Source organism: Pogonomyrmex barbatus, unplaced genomic scaffold, assembly GCF_055798465.1.
Source record: "Pogonomyrmex barbatus isolate J1 unplaced genomic scaffold, ASM5579846v1 scaffold6, whole genome shotgun sequence".
Classification (NCBI taxonomy): Eukaryota; Metazoa; Arthropoda; class Insecta; order Hymenoptera; family Formicidae; genus Pogonomyrmex; species Pogonomyrmex barbatus.
In genome coordinates, this window is record NW_028297160.1 from 7,664,170 (window position 1) to 7,692,164 (window position 27,995).

Below are 27,995 nucleotides of genomic sequence, written 5' to 3' on the forward strand. Positions count from 1 at the left end.
TATTCTTAGTTTCTATTGCATTATACATATTAATTTTTTTCTTAAAATTTACACGTAATTGTAACTCTGAATAATTAACTTATTTCAAAGATCGTCTATTTCCCTCAAACCTTTTGTTTTCTCAAATGGATATCGTTTGAGAACACAATCCCCTGAAAGAGCGACGGACGTGATCTAAAAACTTTTCAACCAACCACACGAAGATTTCACTTGCTTTGAAATCTCATCTTTCAGGAAATATCGAAGATCACCCTTGCGGCCGTGAAAGCGCGAGCTCCCTTTCACCTTCACCCCATTGCCTAAATTTTCTAAGTTTGCTTGCATCCAGCATTTACCGTCACGATGAGTGTTGAAGGACGAGCACCGAGCGGCGGTACGTGCATGTACGTTCAAGTGTGCGAGGGCAGCGCACAAATATCAATCAGTGGAGTCAAGAGTGGAATCAGGGTGGCCGAGTAGTTCCACATAATGCTGCAACCGGAGGTGAGAGAGCGTGGTGCGCAACGTGTATCTCTCGTGTTCGGTGGCTGGTGCAGTTCAGACTTCTCACACACGCGCGCGCGCGCGCGCGCGCACACACACACACACACACACACACACACACACACACACACACACATACATACACACACACACAGAAACATGTACGCGCACAGGCACGAAACCCCATCAGCAACCCCACATGCAGCATCGCAGCAACGACGCCCGGCGGCATCGTCGGCCCCACTCCTTTCCATAGATCGACGATCGTCCACGTGTTGGTTTGTGCGTGCACCACCACGTATTCAAAGAACAACCCGGTGTGTGTGTGGGTGGAGTGGAACTGAGAAGGCGTGCCCGGGAGGCGGGACCCGGGACCAAAATCTTGGTGTGCATCAGACTTCTGTGTGGGTGTTCTCCCTCTCTGTATGAACGCCGACGGTGTGTGCGTCGTTCGTGTGGCTCTCTCCGTCTCTCTCCTTCTCCACGTCCACCGCTTTTGCGGCCGTCATCGCATGGAAGTCCCTCCACTATCAGACCCGTTAACAGCAGTCGGCGTCGAGGCACCCGCTCTAACGGCTAACGTCTCTCACATCCCCGGGCTTGAGCCGGTGCTCCACCGTTCCTGGCCTGTCCGGCCGATGGACCGCACGGAAATCAGTGTCGCTGATAACCGGAAGACTCATTTCTTGTGCGACACGTATTTACTGTCGCAAAATTGGCAAGAGCTATTCTACGGGGATTTGGCCAGGTGTTGATGAATTACGATTGGCAAACGATTTCAAGTGTCTTGACTGTGACGGCAAAAGTATCTCTAGTGCTTGTGCCGAGTATCCTACGAGATCGATGTTGACATCTCTTGAAAGGATGAAGTCTGCGAATAGATAGTCCTAAAAAAGGATTTATTATACAGTCAATCGCTTTGATTAAGAAGAAATATTTCTTAAAGAATCATCAAATAAATCTCAATAATTGTTGAAGAATTATCGTTTCTGAAGATGCATTAGTTTTCAAAGATCTGAAGGACTCTTAAAGACAGGTTTGGTGACAGTCTTGAAAAGATTTTCCAAATAGTTTTATTAAAAGTTACAGAAGATTGTGTATGTTTGTTTATTGCTGAGAAAACTTAAAAATTGCAAACGTGTTGAAGAAAAAGATGCGAATGACGTGTGTAGTGACGCGAAAGTTGTAAAACGGTGAACGGACTCGAGGTCCAGGATGATGGAAGTGCAGCAGCAACACTCACCTGTAGGGGTGGGTCCGTTAGACTTTTCGAGACGAGGGGTTGCCGAAGCATCAGCATTTCGAGTTGTTAAGCCCAAACAATCGGCCTCGTCTCTCGTGCATCAGCAACCATTGCCGCCGGAAACTAACAACAACGAAAATCTTCAAGAAAACCCACAAATTCCTATTGACGAAGGTAAGGCTTATTCTTCGAAGCAAATTATAAAACAAATTGTAATAAAGCAGTTATTTTACGGCAATTATATTATTGTTATAGTAAAAAAAATCAAACAATTTTCGTATTAATGATATGTGAAATAAAAATTATATAAAGTACAAAATATGCTGTGCGTATAAGTAATTGTGAGTTATAGATAAAGTATTATGATACTGAAAACATTTTTTATAAATACAATATAAATTTTATTATATAATAATTATTATAATTAATTATTATATAAATATATATTAATTAAATTATTATATAATAATTGTTAAAAATTAAAAACCAACCTTTGTCCATTCTAAATAAATAAATCTAAATGATAAATTTCTCAAAAATATAAAAAATATACACAATACAAGATAGTACAATTTTTCAAACTTTGATAAATGATTAAACATTTATTTTTCATCAATTGCATCACGTATATATAGCGATGTACAAATGTATTATCGCGATTGAAAAAGCCAGTGTATTATCAATTATTCTGATGGGCCACCCACGCAAACCGATTCAGATTCGAAAATACTCATTGCCCATTGATACGTTTCCCGTGTAGAAAGAAGAGGAGAAACGTTCCCCATATTTTAGATAATCCGAAATATATGGCGCTCAAACCTTTGACATCTGTATCCCAGCTGCATGCCGTTTGTTGACGCAGCACCCCCTGACAGTCACCCTGTTGCCCATCTCTCGCCTGTCATCATCCTATCTATTACCTGCCTATTACCCCTGCAACGCGGCGTTTATGCGGTGGCTCTTGCAGCTCGCGTCGACACTTGAGCTCGTGGCACACGCACACGCGTGCGGATCGCGCGCGTTTACCGTGGCAAATGGGACACGAGGCGTTCGTAGCTCACGCACGAACACGCACACGCGCGTGCAGGTGCGTAGGGGCCGTTGTCGTGCACAACGGTCTGTTCAACAGGTGAGAGGGGATGACTGGCATTAGACGGCTGCCTGTACTAATACCCCACTACTAATCGCGGTAACAGGCTAAACGCAATAATATCGAGCTATAGGCGTTGAGCTAAGCGATTTAAGCGATAATTGCCAGGTGATAGGCAGCTCATCGAGAAGGAGGTTGACTGCTCTTCTTCTATCGCTTGAATTCACCGAGATGATACTCAACATCTCCATTCAATAGATTCAGAAGAACCTATTGAACGCGGATATGTCTATTTATTTGCTAAAAGATTGTCGTTTTTTATTGATTGAAAAAAAATCTGTATATATATATATATATATATATATTTATACTCCTGATAACATTGGATTCTTAATTTTTTTTGAGAGCGAAGGCAACCATTCAAAAGAAGTGATTAAATCTAAATCAGTGTAATCTTATATTTAATCTTTACTTTATCTATGTACTTCAATCGTTAACTTACATACTGATAATTTGATAATTTAATTCTATAAGTTGTATTTTTATATATATCGTATCTATCCGTTTCCTCAAGATTTATAGAAATCTTACGACTCAAACCTCGCGAACTGCTTTCAACGCGAAGCAATCTTCTTGGTCCTAAAAACTGATCCTCTGGATTCTCTGGATTCTTTGGATTTGTTGATAGACCGTAATGGTTTTTGTCGGTGATTTTAATGGCAAATCACGTTGGTCTTACCGTTTTATAGATTTATGACGGGACGATAGCGCGAAATATGCGCGCGGGACTACGCAGGATAAGCAAACAGTTTGATATCGTCAATTCTCTCGTTGGCTAACAAACACATGTTACCTGCATTGTGTATACACGCATATCGATGTATCACACCAGACCGTCTTATCTCGAGAGTGCAGTACGCCTGCTATATAGGAAAATATGATTTATTTCTGATAATCCTGGCGAGAATGAGACAGCCTTTGCGGCGCGGAGTGTCTAATCTCTTCGTGCTATCTCAGATTATCCCAGTCGGTCCTCTATATTGCCTGGATTACAGATTTCTCTTCCTTTTTTATGTCGGTATAATTCTCGGTATAACCGAAGACCGACGTCTCGTTATCGATCGATCGATCTTTACAATGATTACCGAGAGTTATGTGAAAATGATATATCGTGTGGAATATATTGATATATTCCGCGCGTGATAATTACTATCTGAAAACACAGAATTATTTTATTATTAAATTTCTTTTTTTCTTAGAGTTATTAATTTTAATTATTACTTATCATAGAATAATATATTATGAATTATTAATATATTTTATTTCTAACAGGATTTTGCAATATATATACATATATATATATATATATATATATAAATTTATATATATATATATATATAAATTTAATATAATAAATTTTATCTTAATTTAAATACACACTTATGATTAGTATAATCAAAATGTAAACATTTATTATTATCAAAATTAAAAATTCCAGCATATGTTATACTTTGCTTTCCGTTAATAATAATCTTACTTATCAATATTATTAAACTTTTATTATACATTTCATTCTAGCTTATAGCAGATTTTTGCATTTATTCAATAATAAAATGAAGAGACTGAGTGACGCACATATGATATCGATGTAAAAGAAGATAGATCTGATTTAGTTCGATCAAATTGAACGATTAGATAGGTTCTGGATTCATCATCGTAAAACTCGGATTTGATATTTTATCGCACCTGTGTAAAAAAACTGACACGGATTACAGTATGTCGTTTGTCGGTCGAGAAGCAACTTTTCTTGACAGTCGAGATTTTTCATTGCCATGGATGAAGATTTCTTCGTTTATACGCTGCGATATCGGAAACTATTAATTTTTTAATTATTAAGCAATAAAACAAATATTTTATATATTTTTGTCTATATTAATAGCAGGCTTTGTGGATTTATATAAATTTTATGAACTAAATCTAAAATATTAATGTATTGCTTTTTATCAATTGTAATTATTTTACATTTAATTATTATTTATTACTCTTTGATAAATTATAAAAAAGATTTTTGTTATTTATTTCATAAATCTCTGAGATAATATAATCGTGCCAATATTGATTCGATGCATCGTATAGTTTTTGGTATTCCGTACGCCAAGCAAAAGACGAAGATTTCACTCGTTTGATTAATCATCAGAATGACGAATTGGCGTGAAGTTTTCGAACTTTGATCCTCCACTGGAACGATCAAAGAAAGCAACTAGGATGGATGGCGGATGTTCAGAGATAGGAATGCAGGTTTCGGGGAGAAAGAGAGCGAGTAATGGCCGGGGCATTGATAAATAGAGGAGGGTTTCGCTTCCTTTCTAATAAAGACGCTCTTGTCGAGGGGTTGATCTTTCCTACGAACTAAGAATACCAAATTTGTCAGACTTGAGATGTCGTTGCAGCGTTGGTGATTGACGGAGTAACGATGCATAAACGATCACGAAAAATGTCCGATCGTTTGCATGACCTTTCCATATCAGATTTTCTGTGTATCATAGTAATGTGTAATAAATCAAATGTAATGATGAATATATTGATTCGATTTCATGTATCTAATGTTTAATAATTTTTCACATTTCGACATAAGATAGAATGAGAATTTATTAATTTTATTTTTGAAATATGTAACATTTAAAGAAATATTAATGTCACAAATCTGTGATCTAAAAATTAATGTTTTAACATATGCTACACATCACTGTATACTTAATTAATTTTTTAATGTAACAAATTTAATAAATTATATTTGTTTATTATGATATTTTAATATTATGATAACATGATATTGTGATATTGTTTCTTACAGGAGGATGCAATGTTCGTTTAATGTTTCCGAGACTGTGGGCACCTTTTGGGAACGCTACGGAAGTTACAAACCTGCCACCTTTGCCAAAAAGTCATTCAGGTATGTGCGCCGTGAAGAGTCAGTAATCCGTTTTATCGACAAGTTCGTGTATTCAATCGAATTATATCGTGATACAGTAAAAGAATCTTTCGACGTCGAACTTAGGCGCGATCGTGTACCAACTTTCCACACTTTTGATATCAGAGGAAGAAAAGTACTGCATTTTAATATTTTACTATATCATATATTTTATTTTACCTTTATATCTTATTTTGATAAAAAAATTGCTAGAAATAAAAGCATATATAGAAATAATTCTGATTTACTTTTCATCGATAAAGTTACGTTATGTGTTTCTGATTACGACGAATCGTGATATTAATTATTGTAAAATTGATTATTATTATTTACGATCCATTTTATATGAAGTGTAGATTATTTTGCTTGAGCGTCACTGTAGATGTTACAGTTTTATTTTTCATATTATTAATTTCTGTGCACGTTAAGTAATTTCTGCTATCCCGCTAATCAAAGATACAATCATCGCTATACGTACTGCATTCGTCGTACTGCATACTTCTTGCTTCTCCGCGAAAGGTGAATGTAGACGGGCGGGTGTAGAGCCGACCTTTCGCCCCGTTGTGATGACGGCTTCCTCCTCAGCCCGGATGACGGCAGGTTTTTATTTGCCGATCATTAAGAACGACCGGTCGTCGTCGACGATTGGGATAAATGGTAGCACGCGTCATACCACGCATGGACATGGGCCTTTCTAACTTCTGCCGGCCCAATTGGAGCAGATTAGAGGCGCGGGCACAGGGATTCGGTCCGTCGGCCCCTTTGTGCTCGTACCTACCCTGAATTAGTAACATCTTGTCATGTTAAACGCCCGTGCATATACTCTTCCTACTTCTCCCGCATGCGCGCGCGCGCGCCTGCACGTGGCCATTCATCTGCTCCGTTCATTCTCAGACGTGATAAGATCAATCGCGTTACTTTTATCGTCGCCGCTTTGCCAAGATTTGTGCCGTGCAAACATGACGTTGGTTGAGCAATATTATATTATTATTTATACAGACTATCACTGCTATCTTCAATATAGAAGATGTAGAAGATCAAGAGAATCGTAGAAGCTGTTCGAAGACGGCAAAGCGGAAACATTCTGTGATTTGTTATCGTTAGACTCGCGTTGATAAAATAGAAGTCTTTAACAATCTTAATCTACATTAATCAAATATTTTAATATTTATGTAAGCAAATAAAAAACATAAACTTTATTTACTTTATCTAGAGATTGTAAGATAAACGATTGTGAAGTGGATCCTTTACGTGCACATAGTGAAGATAATTTAATTTGAAAAATAATATATAGATATTTAATAGATAGTAGATATTTAAATAACCTTGGAATTTATAAATACTTTATCTACGAATAAAGAAGAAAGTAAAATTTTGATTTGTGTTCTTTATCAGTAAACGAACTGTTTTGAATAAGTAAACTTGGTCGAGGATTTTAACATGAAATCATTTCTTACGGTGAATCGGTAAACCGACTTGTGACGAGGGGATGACGGTATTGAAGATGGTTATGGACGTGGATTAATAAAGGAAGGCCAAGTCGGAAGGACAATTAGATCGAGTTAATGGTTAACTTTAATCTTCTGTCGTCCGTCAGTCATTTACTGCGTAGCGATCTGCCGCTATTAGAACCGTTATACACTTCAAACCCCCTTCCGTGCTGTCGGTTCATGGAAAGGAATACGCGTGATCTTTGCTGCATAAGCGGCGTCAATAGAGCCGAGTGACAGGACGATGTGGGTTCTCAAAAACAGATTTTTCATCCGGCTGTCAGTGATTATTTAAGTTATATTAAGGTTACTGTACTAAATTGTCAAAAAATCAAAATTTCTTTTTTTGCTTCAAAGAATAGTTTGAGGTCTTTATAATTAATGTGCAAAAGATCCCAAGTGGATGCCTCGAAATATTCCTCAAATTATAATAACGTTTGAAGTGGATTCGCATACTACGCGCGGGTAAATATCCGAACAAGCCGACACAATCGAATTGTGCGGCATGATAGAATTGTATAGAAATATACTTCTCCTCTTCAGTTTTCGTTTTCTTCGAGCACAATAGGAAGAAAAGAAAAAGAGGAAGATAAAAGAAGAAAGTCCATTTTATAAAATAAGGCATAGGTAATTAATGATAAAACGTAAAAATTGCATGACATAATCAAACTTTAAACACATTTTTTTCGAAGCCATATTTTTTAAGATGATGTATATAATTTCTCATGTATAATTGATGGATTGACTTGAAATTTGAAACATACATTCGGGAAAATAATAGTTTTCGTCTAATAAAAATAACCCATGCTTTTATTAATTTTTTAATTTGCAAAATATAACATTTAATATAACATTTATATTAATAAAAATATAGCAAAAATTCAAACATTTATATTTTCATTAATTTAAAAAGAAAATAGAAAAAAGCTCGGTAGAAAATTATAATTTATAAAATTAATTTGTTTTTTCTTTCAAGATAATTAATGATGGAATAGTATACACCGTTTCTCTGCAAAAGATTAATATTTTTTAATAAAATATACAAGACGAATAGTTAAAGATATATATATACTAATAAAATATCAAATTAAAAATAGATCACATTTATATTTTTTCCGCAATACAAACTCAAAAAATTTCCAGGCTGGTTTTTTCTGACTGGTTAAAGTAAATAATAAATGCAAGAGACAGTATGACAATATAATTATTAAAAAATATGATTTGAAAAGGAGGATTTTAATTTAAAATAATTTAGAATAAATTTAGATGGAACAAAGATGATAGATCATAATTTTTATTTTAATAACATGTATTTATAAATTAAGAATATTTTTTTTAATAATATATATTTTCTTAACTTATCCGAGAATTATTACATTAGCATTCGAAAAGACACATGAAGATGTATATAATTTTTTGTTTTAATTTTTCTTCTCTAGATATTTTATTTCATTTCTCTGTAATAAATAGAATTATTTAATTTTTTATATGGTAACTTAAGTTACATTATAATGTTTCATGAATTAGTTAATAAATTATTGTTTTGGAGCATTTGCCAGTGTTTGTACACTACGCTCTGAAACTTTGTCTCGTAAGTAAGCATCTCGTAAGTCTCGTAAGCATCTCCAAGCACTTTACGCAAACATGGTAAAAGTACACTGACGGTGACAAAAACGATCTTGAAGTTGATTCAAAAAGTTTCATTCACTGTATCGAGGCTGCAAGCCACTGCGCGACATGCATCTCGATGCAGTATGCATATGTGCGTAAATGCGTCTAAGCTCGCAGATCCTGTCCAAACCCGGACTAAAGTTAAACTCATCTGCTGGACCGTCGCCGAGTGTTTTTCTCGCGTTGCGGTTTGCACCGCCAGTTTTTAGCGCATTCCAGTCGACCCAGATGCAACATTTGCGTAAGCAGTTCTTCCTATCACTCTCGGAGACACATCTGTCCGGACTTCCTCCTTCTTTTTGTTCATTTTCGTCTCGATCTCCCTCTACCTTTCTTACAATGATGAAACATAAACGACGTAACAAAATTATTTTCGATTGTCATAAAACTGAACTTTCTAAAAAAAATCTTTAATGCAATTAATTTTTGTTAAATTTATATTCAATGTCCACTATATAAAATTGTTATACATGAAATCAAAATTAGAAAAATTGTTGCCAGTGGATATTATATATTCACAATTTTAATATACATATTCTAATAATCTCAAATCCATTCCCAAAATTCGAAAATGTTGCTTTCAAATTAATTTAATTGCATTAATTAATACAAATAATTACGCAACAAAAGTACGAATTCTAAGTTTAGGATAACATTCCTTCAAATATACTTCTCGTTACAGGAAAAATATTCAGATATAACATTAGTAATTTCATTAGCCCCACCTTCCGTTTTTCTTTGTGCTTTTGACCGGTGCAATAAAGTACCTATCTATCTCTCCTCGGACAGATCCCCGCAGGCGCGAGGCGCGTTTCTCATTACATTAGGCCACTCTGACTCGAGTCGTATTTTGATTCGATTGCAAAGCCACCAGGAGACACGATAATAATCGACCCCAACAACGGGGCTCGCGGAGAGCTTTAAATGCGATTAACCGACACCGCGGTGCATCATATGAGCCGACACGTGACCGCGTGTTGCGCGCACGGATTATAAATATAATATACCGGGTATGTGCGAGATGCAATATGAGTGGTCTGAAGCCGAAATTGCCGGGCATCGAAAGGGGCTGTGAAATAGAGCCGGGTCCCTTCTTTCTCGCGTGGCGAAACACGCGTGCCCGATTTTTGATTCATTCGACGCCGTAAATCACGACAATCGAAACGAAATTATTAAATATGCTGCAAATAATATCCAGTTTGATTTCAAATTATATCGGATTTGAGCAAAGGTTTTACAAAATTTATCATTTTTAAATCATATATTTTAAATTGTTAAAATTGTTAAATTGATTATTTAATAATAAAATTATTTTTAATGCAAACAATGATATTTTTGAGAGTATTATTACTTAAAATAATGTAATAAATAAATTACTCATCCTGAACTCTGCGTTAATCACATCTTGCAATCAAATCTAGATCTCTCCGAAAGTACTCATCAAATTATAATGATAACGAAATAAATATATTCTGTCCATTTAATCTAACAAATACATCAAAATTCACACTTGAATCATATTTCATTTGAACCAGTCGACACATAAAATGACGCGACGTACAAATCAAAGCTGCGTCGGGAATCATCGATTTGATAATCAGAGAATACAGTAAATTCCGATTGACAAGCGATACCGAAATTGCGATCCAATGCAAATTGCAACTGTCATTGCGAAAATATTAATTTAATATTTCAATAATGATAAAAGTTTAATCTCCTGATTATATATTAACCAATCATGGGATATTAGAGCCATAATTATGTGACATATTATCTAGTAGACAATCACATTAATCATTAACAAAAGGAAATAATGCAATAATGATTTCTTTTTATACTATCTCACAATTATTAAACGATGTCACGCAAAAGTGCAATTAGAAAATTGGAATCCTCCTATTAGGCATATAATATTTTTTGCCGCCTTATTGCTCATCATTCCGTTTCGCAACGATGTCATAAGAATTAATCACGACTCATAGCACTGCGTCGGATGAAATATTCCGGAAGGGTGCGCGAAGGATTTCATTAAGAACACTGCTTCACGAAACGTCGCGGAAATACATTTCGCTCTCGGCACCTCACTATTTGGTTCTCTCCTCGCGATACCTCGTTAGCGCAACATGAGACCCTGTCACGACCTCTTGTGCCCTGTCCGTCTCTTAAACACCCTCGTGCCAGCACGCTAGGAAAAAAAGGCCCAATACGTGACTCAAATCTCATTCGAGCCGGATCCTTTCGCCAGAAAAGAAACTGTATTTATCCGTCTTCTTTTTTCGGATTCCCCTGCACCTAGCATCTCACGTGTATCTCATACGTGACGTTGCTGTTCGTCCAGTCATTGGCCATCTTGCTCTCGTGACTGGTGTATGAACTTTGGTTTATCGATTACGAAATATACCTGCTCGGAGTTGTAGAAATAGAAATCTAAGCGAGATGATTCTTGATTTCTTTTTAAGTGATTAATATTGATGGTATTTTTTAAAATTGTAATAAAAAGGTTCGTTAACAAAACTGAATTACTAATTAGGAGCCGCATCTATACAATGTTAATAATTAATTGTCATTAAATGATATCTTATAGAACGGCTCTCTTTCGGAGTTGGTCGTCTGGTGGGTTCACCGGCGACGAGGAGTCCCTCGCCGTCTCAGTCTCCTTGCCCGGATTCCCCTCCGCCCGAGCGTCGGGACGCCGAGGTGGACGTTGACGTCGGTGAAGAGGAAGTCGACGTGGACGTCGAGGAAGTCGGTGACGAGGATGATCATGAGGGTACCTCGAGTCCTCCGCGATCGTCATCCACACCCTCGCCGTCGCCGATTAGCGTCGCGACATCGCCCGTGTCACATCCACCGAAGAAATCCGGCGACAGTTTCAGCGTTTCCGCACTCTTAAGGCCGGATCCGCCTTCGGCACACCTACAGAACGCGTCCCCGCACCGAGAATCCGCTTCCATGGGCGCCCATCCGCCACCGCCCGGTTCGTCGATCCTGTATCCGCCGTTGCATCTTCAGGGCAGCCTCTTACCACCCCATCCGCATCATCCTCTCACGTACCTGCATCCCCAGCTATTACCGCATCATCTTTTACCGCCGCACCTGCATCCATTGTTACGCAGCGTTCATCCGGCTCACCCGGGGCTGCACTCGACCCACACGGCACACGGGCTGCACCATCCTCATCCGCTCGGTGACGTCTACAGCTGCGTCAAGTGCGACAAGATGTTTAGCACGCCGCATGGACTCGAGGTATATACGCGCATTCAACGCGTGCTTTTTTTCCAGACTTATCTTGGTTGTTTTGATTCATTTCTGATTTGTTGCCGGCGCTGCTGTTCCCATCCGTGTGCGTTCTGACAAGTTCATCGTCGCGAAAGTTTATATTTTTACAGCGCTAATTTTAACTTGTTTTTAGACGTTACTTTTTAATTTTCATTTACTCTACATTTTAATAATAAAATAAATAATAGTAAAGTAAAATAGTGATTAAATATTAAATATTATATATGATTTAACGGAAGTTATTTTACATTTCATATCAGAAAATAATTTTAAACTTGAAATGTTCTATTCTTTATCAAGAGGTACAAAGACTCTTTGTTGAGTCTTAGACTGTTTTGATAAATTTGATCATATTATAACATTAGTTAACATTAGTTAACATAAGATATTGATTTGCATAGGTGCATGCGAGGCGGTCACATAACGGTAAACGACCATTTGCCTGTGAATTGTGCAACAAAACCTTCGGTCACGAAATCAGTCTCACGCAGCACAGAGCTGTGCATTCCGCAGAGAAAGTGTTCGAATGCAAGCAATGCGGTAAAGCCTTCAAAAGGTCCAGCACACTCAGCACTCACCTTCTAATCCATTCGGATACGAGACCATATCCCTGCCAATTTTGCGGCAAACGATTCCACCAAAAAAGCGACATGAAGAAACATACTTATATACATACTGGTAAGTGACCTGCAAATCTTGATTTTAAAAGTAAAATTTGAAAAAATTGATTTCTTATAACCATATATCTCGTCTAGTTAGAAAATATATATTTTCAAATTAAAAATTAGTGCATTAATACCTGTTAATATAAATTATTAGTTACTATCAATGTATTTATGAAAGCATTGCGTTACTGTCGACTTTAATTTTAACATAAATTAATGAGTTTCTAGTTTAACTTAGCTTAATTATTTTATATACTACACACACGAATATGATTTACTGTTACTCATTTTACCTAATCGGATGAGAATGCTAAAATTATTTGAATTGAATTTACTTGGAACGCAATTATCCCATCTTTGGACAGCTCACTAACTTTCGCGTATGTTATATGAAAATCGCGCTCGTGATTCCGACGGGTATCATTATCGAGGGAACGTAAGGGATCAATTAGTCCGGCACAAGTTCGTGCGATAAATAATGCAGCTAACCGTCTGGACCAAGTCCTTGTGAGAGGATCCAGTTGAATATAGCACATGTGGCCAATGCATTTCAGGGATGCCGAGTCCCACATTGCGAGTTTCGCTCGGTAATAATCGTAATGTCTCTTTCGGGGTGCTTCCCCCCCCGTCTCTTCTGTATTTAGCGTTCTCGTTTCTTGCTCCCACGATTTGGGGTGGTATCATGGCCTCCCTAATCTTGGAATGGAACTTTGTGACACAACGTGGATTCTGTGCGAGATACACAAGTAGATAATCTTATCTACTCCAAAAATGAATATTTTGATTACTAATTGTGTCTAAAATAACGGAAGTATTCTTTTAGTTAAAATTAAAATAAGAAAAATTGAATAAAAAATTAACATTATTAATCTAATAATATTTTTCTTAGATATTTTAATAATTTTTACTTAACAACTATCAAAAATTCAATTATTTATATTTATATTTAGAATAACGTTGAAAGAGAAGGCAGAAAATAAAACAATCTTGTTAAAATGTCATTTACATCTCAAAAATATGTTCAGATTATTATTAATGATAGACAACCCTCTGTAACTTCATTTTTTTTTTGTATTTTTGCGATGCGTGTATATCTTCGACAGTACGCATCAATGTCGGACGCGTCGAAGTCCTACGTGCGACTAGGGAGGCCAGAGCAAAAAAGTTGAGGGACTGCGAAACAGTGGTGGCGGCAGGACACTTGACACTTTGGTGTCTCCCGGTTGATGGAGCGGAGTCTTGAAGGAGTAGGTTTCTCGAGGGAGAGGGACAGAGAGCAACGAAGGAGAGAAAGCCGCCTGTTGGAGGGTTCTAGTTGAGGTTCTGGGTTTTGTATCGTCTCCATGGCAACCCCTCCCGATGTCTTATCAAATTATCACCTTGTCCTCCCCACGCCACTCCATCCTGCCGTCACTCCGATGCCCTCCATCTCTACGATGCTCATTTTACGGCCCCCCCGAAACGACGAAAGGAAAGGACTTATCGTAACAGGATACAAAGCGATGGTCACTTCCGGAGACTTCTCTAACAACCTGCGGGATCACCTACGAATCATGTTGCGCGCAGTTGTGTCCACCTACACGCACCGTTGCGTCCTACGCGGAGGGTCGCCATGAAACATTTAATTCATTATTCAGGAGAATGAAAAATTCAGAGGTGTTGTGAGAGCGCCAACCAATGATGTTCACGGTCGCAGCAATTGAAACGAAGAACAGTCCGAGTCCTTTTGCCATAGGAATCTTTCTCTCGAGGGACAGTTCCTTCTTTGGCGATGAAGAGAGAGGAGGATTTGCTTCATGTATTTTTTGAACCTTTCTTATTCAATAAAAATACTTTCAATACATTCTACGATTTGAAAATGTAAAACTAATTGTTCACCGTACTTTTACGCAACGCGTGAATTAAAGAGATCTGATAATAATTATTTTGTGTTTTAATATTTGCTTATATTGGAAATAATTAATTTTCTAAAGTGCAATATCTTGTTACAGAATTTATTAAAAAGAAAAATACAAATCTAACTTGAAATCTGTTTCGTCGTTTCTCTGATAAGTCACGCGCTTCTGGTAGCTTGTACACACGCTCGCTAGATCGATTTGATGAACTGTTTTCGCTGCGTTGCGATCTCTCTCTCTCTCTCTCTCTCTCTCTCTCTCTCTCTCTCTCTCTCTCTCTTTCTCTCTCTTTCTGTCTTCTTTTTTTTTATCATACGCATGAACAAATCTCGCTGCTCCCACGACCTCGAATGACGCGCCGGCTGCGTGCGTACGTGCGTCAGGCAGCTACGAGGGTGTTCTGGGACTCCGTTGCTAATGATAATCAGCTCTCTCTCTCTCTCTCTCTCTCTCTCTCTCTCTCTCTCTCTCTCTCTGTCTCTCTCTCTGTCTCTCTCTTTCCAACCCCCCCTTCGACCGACTGCCTACGTACCCCATGTACCGAGCACGGGCCATGTGCAATAAGGGTGCGGCACCGTCGGATTCCCCGGGGAACGGCGTGGCGTAACGTAAAATCATTATTAGGTAGGTAGGTAGGTGGTTGCTGGTGCACACGAGGGGTGGAAAGAGAAACGGGTGGTTCGGACTAGCGGGGGTCGAAGCGCCGCCGCTCACGGGGGTTGAGAATAAGAGCTCTGCAAATATTGTTCGTGCGCGAGCCGGCAACCCAGAATAGGCTACGAGGGATCGGAGCGTTACTTCGCGTTACCTTCGCAGTTAGGCGAACGTTTTCGGGAGGTTAGCGGCGGTGGGACGCAACGGGGGGATGCGACGAGTCAAGTGCACGGTCGTTGCAAGGGGTTGACGAGCGAAGTGACAGACTGACAAGTGGCCACAAGTCTCTTCGATGAGAAAACACCAGCAGAATGTCTTTGAGAGAGGCGGCAGAATATTTTCAGAGCTTCCTGGGGTGGCTTAGCGAATCATGAGTTTTGCATTGGCTTCATGCGATGCTGCTCGGTCTGATAAATGTAAGAATAAATCATAATAATTTATTAAATATGTCAAAACTGATTGTTGCTGATTTTGTCAAAAACATTATATGTTTTGTTAAAATAATTTCAACTAAATTGTTTTCTAATAAACTCTTTCCTAATAAAAAAATTGTATAAAAGATCAGTAATTTTATTTAATTCATCGCTGTTAATTATGCGCGAGTTTCTTAAATTATATCATTTCAAATTTTGAAGATAAATCCAATTTGTCTAGACATTGATGCGTGATTACAGAAGAACATTATCGAAATCATCGACCTCATGTCATCGGGATGATCAATTCGCTGTGTGTATGCGGTCTTATCTACACACGCGTGATCGTGCCCTGTTTTCACAATAAACACAACCTGTCCGTTGTTAGTATAAAGTAAAGTCGATGGACCGAGGCAAAGGGAAAAAAGGGAAGAATGAGTGCATTGTGTGTACTTTTCGATCTTTTCATTGAATGTTTCAATTTTGGCCGAATGTTCAACAACACATCTGAGATCTATCGCAAGTAGATAATTTTTTCTGATGACTAATCTCAATCAATGATCGTCTTCATTATTTTCCATAGAATTTCATACAACAAACTACCGATAAATCATTTGAAGAAATATGTTTCAACTCACATTTTATCAAATATAACAGCATAAATAAATAAATACATATATGTACATGTATATGAATCTTTTCAATAATTAACAAAATTCATTAAGTGCATACGTATTTATGGTATAACAAGATATACATCTAATATACGTCATATATGTCAAACAATATCCGTATTTGTTATCGCAGAGGAAATTAAAGCCTCGTGAAAGACTCTGTAATATGATATCCATTAAAACACTCACGATGACTGAGACAATTAATTAGAATCGTCGAGGTCATCTACTACTTTATTGTGTCTGGTTACACATAAACGTATGCATCAGTCTTTTTGTACATTATGCATTTACTAATATTTCTAATTTTTAATTAAGGCCCAAAACGATGCTTGGAAAGGATTGTCTATATGTATGTATATTAAATTTACACGCAACTGTTGCGTGATATTTTCTTAATATTCTGCCGTTATTACACGACTTTATCATCTATCATTTATTTCCTGTGATATATTAATTTTACTTGACTTTGCTTTAGAAGTTGTCAAATTAACTGTCTCAATAGATAGTTTTACACGTAACGTTATCTCTACCTTGCGGAAACGTCGTGGCGCATGTTTATACAAAATTACTCCGTGGTAGGAAAACACTCGAGAAATATTGTTGTCTATTGAATTAAAATAGCTACGTATTTTCAACAAACATATGCGTACATATACTGGCATCGTGTTCGTAACATAATTAATAATTAGCTCAGGCCGCAGGCACGAGCGCACACCGTCCTTGCCCCCTCTCGAATTATGAATTCAGTTGCGGCTGCGACGTACGCGGATACCTGGTCGAACGCGTTTCCCTCGGGCTCGCCTCGAGGGTGCGGTTATCGTATACTCGCGGAGATACAACCTGTACGGGCACCTTTGCGGCCGCGTTCATAGTTCGCTTGTGAACTCCATCCCCGTCTACAACGTCTCTCCCTCGTTCTCTTTCTCTTTCTCCTTTCCGCGCAGACAGACGGGGCTATTAGAGGTTTCCGGCTGACTTGGCGCCCTAAGCATCGGGGCGCCGCAACATCCCTCTAAGCTGTTTAAACTTCGCGACATGGTCGGAGGACCATCTGCCCCTCTCCTCCCAATCCCTTTGTACTGGGGGCCTCAGCCCAGATCCCTTCTCGTCCCTCTTCCGTCTTTACGGCTCGTTAGCGACAACGACATACCGCCCTGTCCCAGCATATCGGACCACACGCAGTAAAAAGTGTGTTTACATAGCACGTAGGACGTAAAAGCGACTGTAGTTCTGTTAATCGTGTGATTGTATCGTTGTTTGCGATTCTTAAAGAATGTCTTCCGGATCAAGGTGCGGGTTAATTGAATATTATTACGTAGAACTCTTAGTGTTGGGTGTGGTTGCCTTTTTTGATTTAGAGAGACAACACACATTTGAGACACTATAAAAAAATTACAGAGTAATAAAATTTCTGGTGAGAAAGTTAAGAAATCAAATCCGATACCTTTTATAAACTGAACATATTTGCAATATTTTATTATACTTATACTATTATAATTTATAATTATTATAATTTTTTGTTAATAATAATAACATCCATTATCTTTGGTCATATGTATTAGTGAATTGTTATCACTGGAAAAATTGGCATAAGATTTACCGATGACAAAAACCTTATCATCGCGCACGATAAAAGTGCACCCCTTAGACGAGGTGCTGACGTCGACAAGCGGAGCAGCGCTATATTTAATGTCGCGCCGGTGAGAGAACGAGCGCGGCAAGCAACCGATACTACATTAAACATGCAAATTCGCCGGTATAACGTTCCACGGGACCGAGGCGTCATCCATATAGCGCTCGTCGAGTGGCGCGGCGTGCGATGTTCATAGTGGAACGGCATGATTAAATTTCCAGGGATATCGACATGCCGGGAGCACGTCAACCCCCTGTCCTCTAAACCCCTAGGCCGCTCCTGCTACTCTACCACTTCCGTACCCCACTTCATCCCCTTTTACCATCCGGTATATATCTCATCGCTCTAGTCCCCCCCTCCGACACTCGTGTCTCTAACCCCCTCAAAACCGTCACCACCCCCTTTTTCGCTCCTCGGCCTATCCGCGTAACCACCCACCCGAACAACCCCAGCGCCCGGTGCGCGGGTGGTTGAAATTAACTGCACCCGAAGCGCGCAGCAGCATCAGCGCGTCTGTACATCCCCAATTCTCTCTTTCTCACTATCTCTCTTCCTCTCTTCCTCGCTCCCCCCCCCCTCTCTCAGCTCGTCACTGACACTTGAGGCCGCGCGCATACGAACGGGATGGGTTTGATATGCTATGTACAGGACAGGGAAAGGGATGAACGTGATGTTCATCGGCGATCAGGGAGACTCGGTCGTTAGTTATTGTTATTTATTGTGAGGGCTGTTGTTGCGAGCTGGTTGCGGCAATGGACGTAGTCGATGCAATCAATTTGTTTTAACGTTATCCCGGATATATCGGCTGCATCGTATTTTAGAGTTATGAGTTTAGCCGCGTCATTGGCATATCAAAGTGCCGTTTGTGGTTTCGCGTTATCGGAATAGCCGAACGAAATTAATGGACAAACCGGATTAAAATTAAACATTCCAGATTTAAAAAAGAGGCTGGAGAAAAAAAATAAACTCTTGTTATTTTAAGATTACTAGATATTATTGCATTTTTTAAGTTTACAGTTTTAATTCTTGCGACAAATCGTAAATGTTGTTGCACCAACTAATATTTCCTCTCATGTCGCTATCAGTTTACAGCAGTTGAAACAATTGTTTTTGTATCAATGGGTCATTTATTAATAATCACGTAGGCGAAGAAGAGGAACATGGGGAATAAAGACAAAGCCATTTCACAATTGGCAATTAAACTGTGCGCACATGAACGATGTAGTAAGAGGAGTCTTAGCGCGGATGGCATAGATCGGATTTGTCACGATTCCTAATGTTGATCGACGCGCTAATAATTTAATAGCCATACATCCGCCATGATCATACGGGAGAGGATTATTACCGCGGATCCCTGCGGTATACCGAAAGCACTAAGGAGCTAACGGACTTAGTCCTTGGTATCGTGTTTCCTTCTTCCTTCCCTTAATTCCTATTTCCCGACTGTCCGTGCCAAATTATTGTTTGATAAACGTTATTTGCTGCCGATTTACAATTAAATTATGCAACGACAACATTTACAACTTCAATTATATATATTACATATTAATTCACCTAAATATGCGTTATGTTTGTGTAAAGCAGACTATTTTCGTTTATGCAATTATGAGTATTATGTTATGTTATATTTAATATTAAATATCTAATTCTAATTAATCATGACAAGTTTAAATTATTCGCTCAAAAAGCATTTGAAATGTAAAAGCATTTCAACCTAAAAATGCAGATAGATCCACCGATTTGATATGTCTGCAATATTTATTTGAGGATGGTTAGGGACGCATACGTATGAATGTTTTGAATTTTACATTTGAACATATTGTTTTCATAGATTGAAATATGACAGAATTTAAAAGTTGCGATTATAAATTATTGATGCGATGTTAAATTATTGACTTATAGAAGAAAACTTATAAAAATTAATATAAATTAATCTCAAATATATTGTAATACTTTTAGAATCATTTATTTCTTTTAGATAAAGACGATGAATTAAATTGAGAAATTAAATCTATATTATATGTATTCAGAGATTTTTTTATTTACAAATCGGTGCACGTTGGGATTGGTTGTAATCGACATCTTTTTGCGATCGATCGTTTCACCTATCTTTTCACTGAGGGATTCCCGTGTTTCGCCGGGATGGGGCGTAAAATCATGGCTGACGTGGGCGTAAACTGGTAAACACAAACGTGACTCAGTGCGAAATTGGAGACTAGTAACGGCCGCTTGTAAATCGGTATATCCGTATACAACGAGGACAAGGTCGTATTGATGTTCGCGTTTTTTATTTTGTATTTCATGCAACGACAAAATGTTCGTAGCGTATTGGGAATTTGCTAAAAATAGATTTTTCTAGTTCCGTTTTTTCGCTAGATATTTTTATCAAAAAATTTATGTTGTTATGTCTATTCACATGCAAGTGCATCAATTCAATTCAATCAAAAAATAATGAAATAATGAAATAATATTTTATATTTCATTAATAGTTAAACAATTAACAATTTTTTATATATAATTCTGAAATAATATCTTTGAAATATATGCTTAAAAGAATAAGTATTATAATATTATACTTTAGTAACAGCTTTTAGTTTAGTAGTAGTTGTTATTAATGAAAATTCTTTATTTCTCTCTCTATTAGACTTTTTATAAATGTTTTTCCATTTATCTAATCATAATATATCATCATAATCTACATCTACATTTTATGAACTTAATTTTATAAAAAATTCAGATATTTTAAAAGAAAATTTGTTTTCTCTAGATGACATAAAAAGCCGTGCAATAAGTTTCGACAGAATATCAGGAATATAGTAATTTCCGTTGATTCTCCAATCATATCTTTCCAATATTTTTTGCTCGCCAGTCCGTTGCTGGGACGAACACCGCGCTGCAGAAGCAACGGTCTGATTGATATCCTCAGGTAATCCTTGCGCGAGCTTTGAAGATACGGAAGAAAATCCATACTGTCCTCAATATGAAATATGAGATGTGGCGCTCTTCTTCGATTCCACCCTCCTTCCGTCTCATGCGAGGATTTCAGTTAGAGAGCAGAAACGCCCCAAGAGGCTCGGAACGTGGTCGATGAAGACGAGAAGAAATCAATGCCTCGGCCAGCGTCCAGTTCATCTTCTACATACCAGCATCTTCTTTCTCTCACTTCTTTTTCTATCACTCTTTCTCTGTTTCCCTTTTTCTATATTAGTCTTCATCTTTCCGATTCACTTCTTATTACTATTTAAAATGCTCGCCATTCTCTTGTTAAATATAAAACTGTGAACAATAATTTTTAAATGCCGAAATCAATAATGAAACGATACCAAGATTTCTATTTCTGTTATGACTGATTTCGCATATAATATCTAGAAAAGGGTGCATACATAGTATTTTATTTGGGAAACTTAATGGAACATTTAAAGAACTAATATATCTGTTACTAATAAATATATATTATTCTTTATAATTTTATTATTTTATTATTGAATAATTAAGGATTTAAAAAGATATACTGGAGAGTATGTAATTTATTTTATTAACACGTTTTATACAAGATTTATAATTAAAATGCAAATGACAATGATAGATATCAATGGCTAAGACCAATTCTAATAACTATTTAAAACAGTTAAATATATTAATTTAAACTGCAAAATCAAGATATCTTTAAATAAATAAAATCGTAGTAAGCAAGTCAATCAAAATGCTTGTTTTCTCTCGCATTAAATTCGCTTATGAAAAGGACACGCCGAAGAAAACATTCAAATTTGTAGCACTTGTGAGGACGTACGAGCGATGGGACGGGAGAATTAGCGGAGACGAAGTACCCTCGCGCGCAAGATTTCCGGGAGTTTAATATAGTTTTAGGGGCGTCGGTCGACAGCTCTGAGGGGTGTAATGGCGTCTTAAACCTCAGGGGTTCTCAGTCTCGAATCTCCTCGCTCTCAGAGCCAACCAGCCAGTAGTCCGATTCTCTATCGTTAAAAATTTGCAAGCGTCGAATCTCAACTGCTGCCGCCGGTTAAATCTTTGATCTCGCCACTCCTCCGTAGCCGCAGAAGTATACATGCGCAGGCTGCAGCAGAGAATGCATCCCGAGTGCATTTAGATCGAAACTCCGGTGTTTTTCGCATAAGGGATAAGGACGGGTAAGGCGCGCTCCGATGGTGCTTGATTTTTACGAGCACGTAAATTCCGTGAGACGCTCGGCTTTTTTCTCTCCACCAGCTTGCCTCTTCTTTGAAAATTCCTCTATTCTCAGTGAATCCGCTCCAATAATTTATGATTTTCAATTTTTAATCGAACTATGTACTGAAAATTGTCAAAAAATTAAATTATTGCAATTTAAAATTACAATTTTTGATAAGTATAACTTCAAAAATTACATTAAATAAAAATGATATGTATGACAGTAGGTACAAAATTTTAGCTATAAATGTGATATGTTTCTTCTTCACTTTTTATTTAAAACTTGATTTATTAAGTTTTATTTTATCAATTATAAAAAAGTATCATATCAAATCAACTTCCTTATCTAATAATTTAATTATATAATTTTAATAAACAAATTTTATTCTTTTCTTTTTCGGTTAAGAATATAATCAAGATATTTTGTTAGCAGGTGCAATAAGATAACAATATTCTAAAATGAATTATAAATTAATTATTAAACCTCATGAATTCCTTATAGCATGTAAAAAATTGAACACCATGTTGATATTTCTTTCACGAGCATCCAAGACCACGTACGTTCTGCATGCGCCATATTCTATATTCTTTATTTTTCTTTTCCTTTTGAAAATTCCTCCGTTCACGCTCACAGTTGAAATTTTCTGCTCACTCGAAGTATTATTGATCATCGATCACCGTTCTAGTCACGCTCTAGAAGCTTTATTACAAAAGCATTGTTTTGCTTTTGTAATAAAGTAGTGGTATTTATAAGTTACATAAACAAATAATGTAATTTATATAAAATCTAATAAAATTTTTGCTAAAAATCAATCATCTCAATTAGTTGCCATATATAATAATATTTAAGAAACATTTACAAAAAATTGCAATGTATAATCTCGCAATGCGAATAAGGCATTGCTTCCAACAAATTTATTAACGTGGTTATTTTGACGCAGATAATTCTACCGAAGAAATAAACCCGACGGATCCAAGAGAGTTCCGACGGCTCTTGATTTTTATGAGCGCGTAAATTTCCGGCGGCTCCTTTTCTTTCTGTCTTGTCTTTCTCTTCTTTACTTTGTTTCCGAGAAACGAGAATCCCAGTAGACCATGGCGTTCCATTTCTACACATTATTCTCCCCTTCTCCTTCTTCTTTCTCCCGTCCTCTTAATCCTTCGTTTTCTCAAGAAAATGATATTTTAAAGTGCCACCCTCTCTCTCTCTCGTATATGAATGCTGAACTTAATATCTTCTCGACCACTAAAAAATGCCGCTTCGTGCTAGATATATCAACAATATAAGGAAATAAAAATAGTGACATTATTTCTAGATAGCAAACTGCGTAGAGTATACCATTGAATAAAACATGATGCACTGTGAAATTAACATAAGTTATATAATATATACACAATAAATAATATAAAGGATTATGTTATAAAATATTTTTTGAAATCTCTAAAATTTACTTTAAAATTTTGATAAATTTAGGATTTTCTTCTTACTAGTTTTATTAATTCCCAATATTCAAGATAAAATTTCTTGCTTGATGTATTCTTGACTAAATATGCCGAGTAGAGAAATTTATGTGATCCATTTATTTACTACTCAGTGAAATGCGAAGGATTGATACCGAGTGCGAGGGATTTTGGATTTTCGGATGGTTGTTCGCTTGGCAGAAGCGATATTCCGTAACCATGGCGAAGTCGTTGCGATATAGACGCGAAACGGGCAACCTCGGTGCGAGCGCTCGGACGGTTCTTGATTTTACGAGCTCATAAATTTCAAACGGCCGCCCTGCGCTTCCACCCCCGTCCTGGCTTCCACATCGGCGCTTAACTCCGCGAAAATTCTATCCGTTTCGTCTCACCCCTCGGCTTCACGTAGAACTCCGAGGAATTTCATCGAACGGCGGACTAGTCGGATTCCTACAGTACGCCCTCCACAAAAGCGCGTCCTTAACTCTGAATCCGCGCGTGAATCTTGATCCGAAGGGCAACGCAACTATGCGACTGATGTTCGCAGAAAATGACTGCATGAAGCATTGTGCGCCATATCTGAATGTTGATAAAGTGAAAGAATAATGTCTGTTAATTTAGGTCAAAATTTACAGGATATGTATTGCTCAATAATATGTCATTTAAAATGTATATTGTATTTTTTACAATTATATTTTTATCATATTATTCTAGGATTAGAAATTAACAAAAAAAGTATATATTTTGGAAAAAGTATTATGAAAGTCTTAATAGGGAATGTTAAAGTCAAAATAGAGTATTACTTAATAATTTATCCACGCAAAGTACGTCAGAATATTAAGTAAGATTATAAGATATTGTATTAAAGCTATCTAAAATGCGCATTTTAAATTAAATTTTTCCGATCGATATTCATGTTGACTTAAATTTCGGGAAAGATATCGCACTTTTATGGATGAAGGGGCAGCACGTCCGGTCTCGAAAAATCCTCGGAAAGAAGTAGCCGATATTTTTTCCCAGATAGGAAATCAAGATCGCGGCCGGGTATAATCGCGAGGGCGATCGACGGCCTCGTCGTATCTCGGCGGGGGCGAGATTGAAGGCTCGGCTAACGAGTTGTTTATGGATCCACCCTCCGCCCGTCGCCGTGCCGAGAAGGTGAGCATATATGTACGTGTATACCGGTTGCTCGGCCAAACGTATGGACGTACGGGGGAGTCCATTAACGGGCCCTCTGTTGCTCACCGACGGCGTAGTTCGCATCGTCGTCGTGCCACCACCACCCTTCAGCAGGCAACCGTTTTCTCTCTCACCCTCAGTCAGCAGCAGCCGGGTTATCCCGCCGGTAGTCATGGTAACACATGGGTTGGAGCCGCCCCCGGCCGCCAATCAGAGCTCGCGGCCAGGATGAGAGAAACGAGCGGCGACCCTTCCAGCCGAGTTTCTCTCCTCGCCCCGTAGACAACGAACCCCTACAGTAGCGCACATAGACACCCCTTTCCACTATTCGCTCTTCTCTCAGTCCGTCTCTCTCTGCCTTTTCTCGCCGCCGGGGCGGCTGAGATTCTCGCTTGGGAGGAAATCTTAACCGGGCGTGCCCCGCATCGCTGATGCCACCTACACCCGTCTTGCGAGGTGGCTAGCCTTCCATATCTTCCGTCTCCCTTTCCCTCCCCGTGGTCTTTCCCTTTACCTCAAGGAGAGTCTTGACCGAGCAGGATAGAGCTAGCGGCACTTCGGTACTTTGGGATTAACGTGCATACTCGCTGGAATGCGATAGGCGGAAGAGGAAAGCTAGATTGCGCCGTTCGAGTTTTCTGACTCTTCTTTTAAGTTCGTTGTACTTGACGATGAAATATCTTTATAGATAGTTTGGATAGTTTAACACATCTCACTTGTATATATATTTTTGTTGAAATTTTCCGATATATTTTGACTTTACATGTTTCAATTGTCGCACAGTATAAAAACTTTTAATGATAATTAAATATTTAGAATTAAATAAGTCTTTACACATCTAAGCATCCGGACATCCGGATAGCGATCTATTAGAAAGCTTAAACAGCCAAAAACGTAGTTAAAAACGTAGTTAAACACTTCCTATCTTCTTTCTGTTGCAGGCGAGAAACCTCATAAATGTCAAGTATGCGGCAAAGCGTTCTCACAGAGCAGCAACCTGATCACGCACTCGAGAAAGCACACGGGTTTCAAGCCATTTGCCTGCGAGCTTTGCGGTCGAGCTTTTCAACGAAAAGTTGATCTGAGGAGGCACCGTGAAACGCAACACGCCGACCTGAACGCGTCGCATCGACCACCAATTGGTTCAATTCCCGGACAGAATTCTCTACCCAGTGGAAACCCACCGATGATGCAGTGAGGCTGCGACAAGAAAGCGATTGATGATTTGCCGTCGAATTAATGCGAAACGACAATTGGAGAACGTTGCAATTAGCAAGTTCTTTTCCGCGAATCACGCAATACGGTCGTATTGAGGACACAATTACTGCGTAAAATGAAATCGTGAATGATGGTCTCCATGACCGTCGATGATGGCGGAGATACGGGAGCGTAAATTAATCTCATGGATAGAATCGTGAGTGAGGCGATTGCGGATTGCATTGTGATGAATTGTTGGCTGGAAGATATCGACTTTTTGCATTTTGTGTTGCCTTCGGTTTGCCTTTTTAATAAACTTCCAATTAACAATAATCAACTGAACGATATATTTATAAACTAAATTCCAATTTTAGTATAAAAAGAACCGTAGTATGTACAGTTATTATAATGAAATTTGAATTAAAAATTATCAGAAGGCAAAATATTAATATCCAGCATTCGCAGATTACGTCGAAAGATACAAAATTTTGATGTAAATTCAAATTGCATAACAGACGCAAAATTAATCGGAACAGTGCAATGCAATTCGAGAGTAAATTCTCGTAATAATTTAAATTTGCCGGAGAAAGGGGTCAAGCATTTTTTTATTGTGAAAAAATAAAATCTTCATTAATCTTAGTGGCTACATAAGTCGATATTTATTCGATTCTTTGTTTTGCGTGCATCGATTAATTTAATATAAATCTGTTACGACTTCAAGGACTCTTGATTTGCGAAATATACTCAGGACAAATGGAGAAAGTGAATTGATGATTTATTGCGACTTGACAAATAAAAGTGTTGCATTTGTTTCGTTCCTAAATGAAGTGTGTGTCGAGATTTGGTTCTTTCAGCGATTTGTATTTGAATAAGAAAATCTCTCGATGCGGTGAAAAATAAAAATTTATGAGTTACAAAGATACGTAAGCGTGAAAGTGAATGAACTGAGAACTGTTTTTGTTACGAATGATAGTTAATACTTTCTACTTTAATCGTCTAGCTATTTGCTAATCGATTGTCTGTTACTATAACTTAACTTCTCTTATTGCATAGATATTTTCACGACACGCAGTGCGACCATCGAGCTAGTCAAACATTTTGCAAAAATATAGCTGGATATTATTTTATAAAAATGTAATATATATTTTTATTAATAATCTAATGCACATTTGCTATCAAGTATTAAAAGTAAAATATTTCTTTTACTTCTTGAAAATCTACTCAGACAACACTGTGTTATTTTTAATATTGAGAAAAGTTAGCAGTGTGATTTAAAAACTATATTTTTTGCAAATTACATTAAAAATATTTTTCAAATGTAGATATCATTCGAGTAGCATGATCGTCGAATGGCGTGTAACGTGTCAAAGTACGACGAAAATGTACTGTATTTTGCATATCTCCCGCACCTGCCATTGAAGAAAAGGGCATCAAATCTCCATCAGTCCCTAAAGTTGCAACTGTGACCAAAAATTGTAAATAACACGTAGACCGTATCATGGTTAGTCTAAGCGTATAAATATATACATATAAATATGAATATAAAAATGAACCGAAGCTATAAATATTATAAATAGAGAGGGCACACAATATGTGCGGCGCAGCATCGTTCCGACTAATGGCGGCTCCCTCGCAGTGGCCTCACCAAGAAGTTATTATATTCTTCCCTTTTTCTCGCTATCAAAATTTTTATTGTTGTATCATTAATATTATTATGTAATTATTGTAATTAGAGACTCGCTATTAATATTATTGTCATTATTATTATTATTATTATTAACAATAAACGCTGTTACCATTTGTAAA

The 27,995-nt window shown here is 37.6% G+C and overlaps 1 protein-coding gene across 1 annotated transcript; it reads left to right on the plus strand.

Moving 5' to 3' along the window:
* On the plus strand, positions 1-27,995 carry LOC105422843 (uncharacterized). The gene is made up of 5 exons (XM_011632381.2): positions 1-1,900; positions 5,671-5,769; positions 11,533-12,194; positions 12,629-12,905; positions 25,934-27,995. The coding sequence occupies exons 1-5, from the start codon at positions 1,699-1,701 to the stop codon at positions 26,188-26,190; spliced, it is 1,497 nt and encodes a 498-aa protein (XP_011630683.1). The 5' UTR covers positions 1-1,698; the 3' UTR covers positions 26,191-27,995.

Excerpts from the sequence above, each read along its gene's own strand:
- LOC105422843 (XM_011632381.2), top strand. The coding sequence starts at position 1,699 with ATGATGGAAGTGCAGCAGCAACACTCACCTGTAGGGGTGGGTCCGTTA. Across the intron at positions 12,195-12,628 it reads GCACGCCGCATGGACTCGAG|GTGCATGCGAGGCGGTCACA; the intron begins GTATATACGCGC and ends TGATTTGCATAG. Across the intron at positions 12,906-25,933 it reads ACATACTTATATACATACTG|GCGAGAAACCTCATAAATGT; the intron begins GTAAGTGACCTG and ends TTTCTGTTGCAG.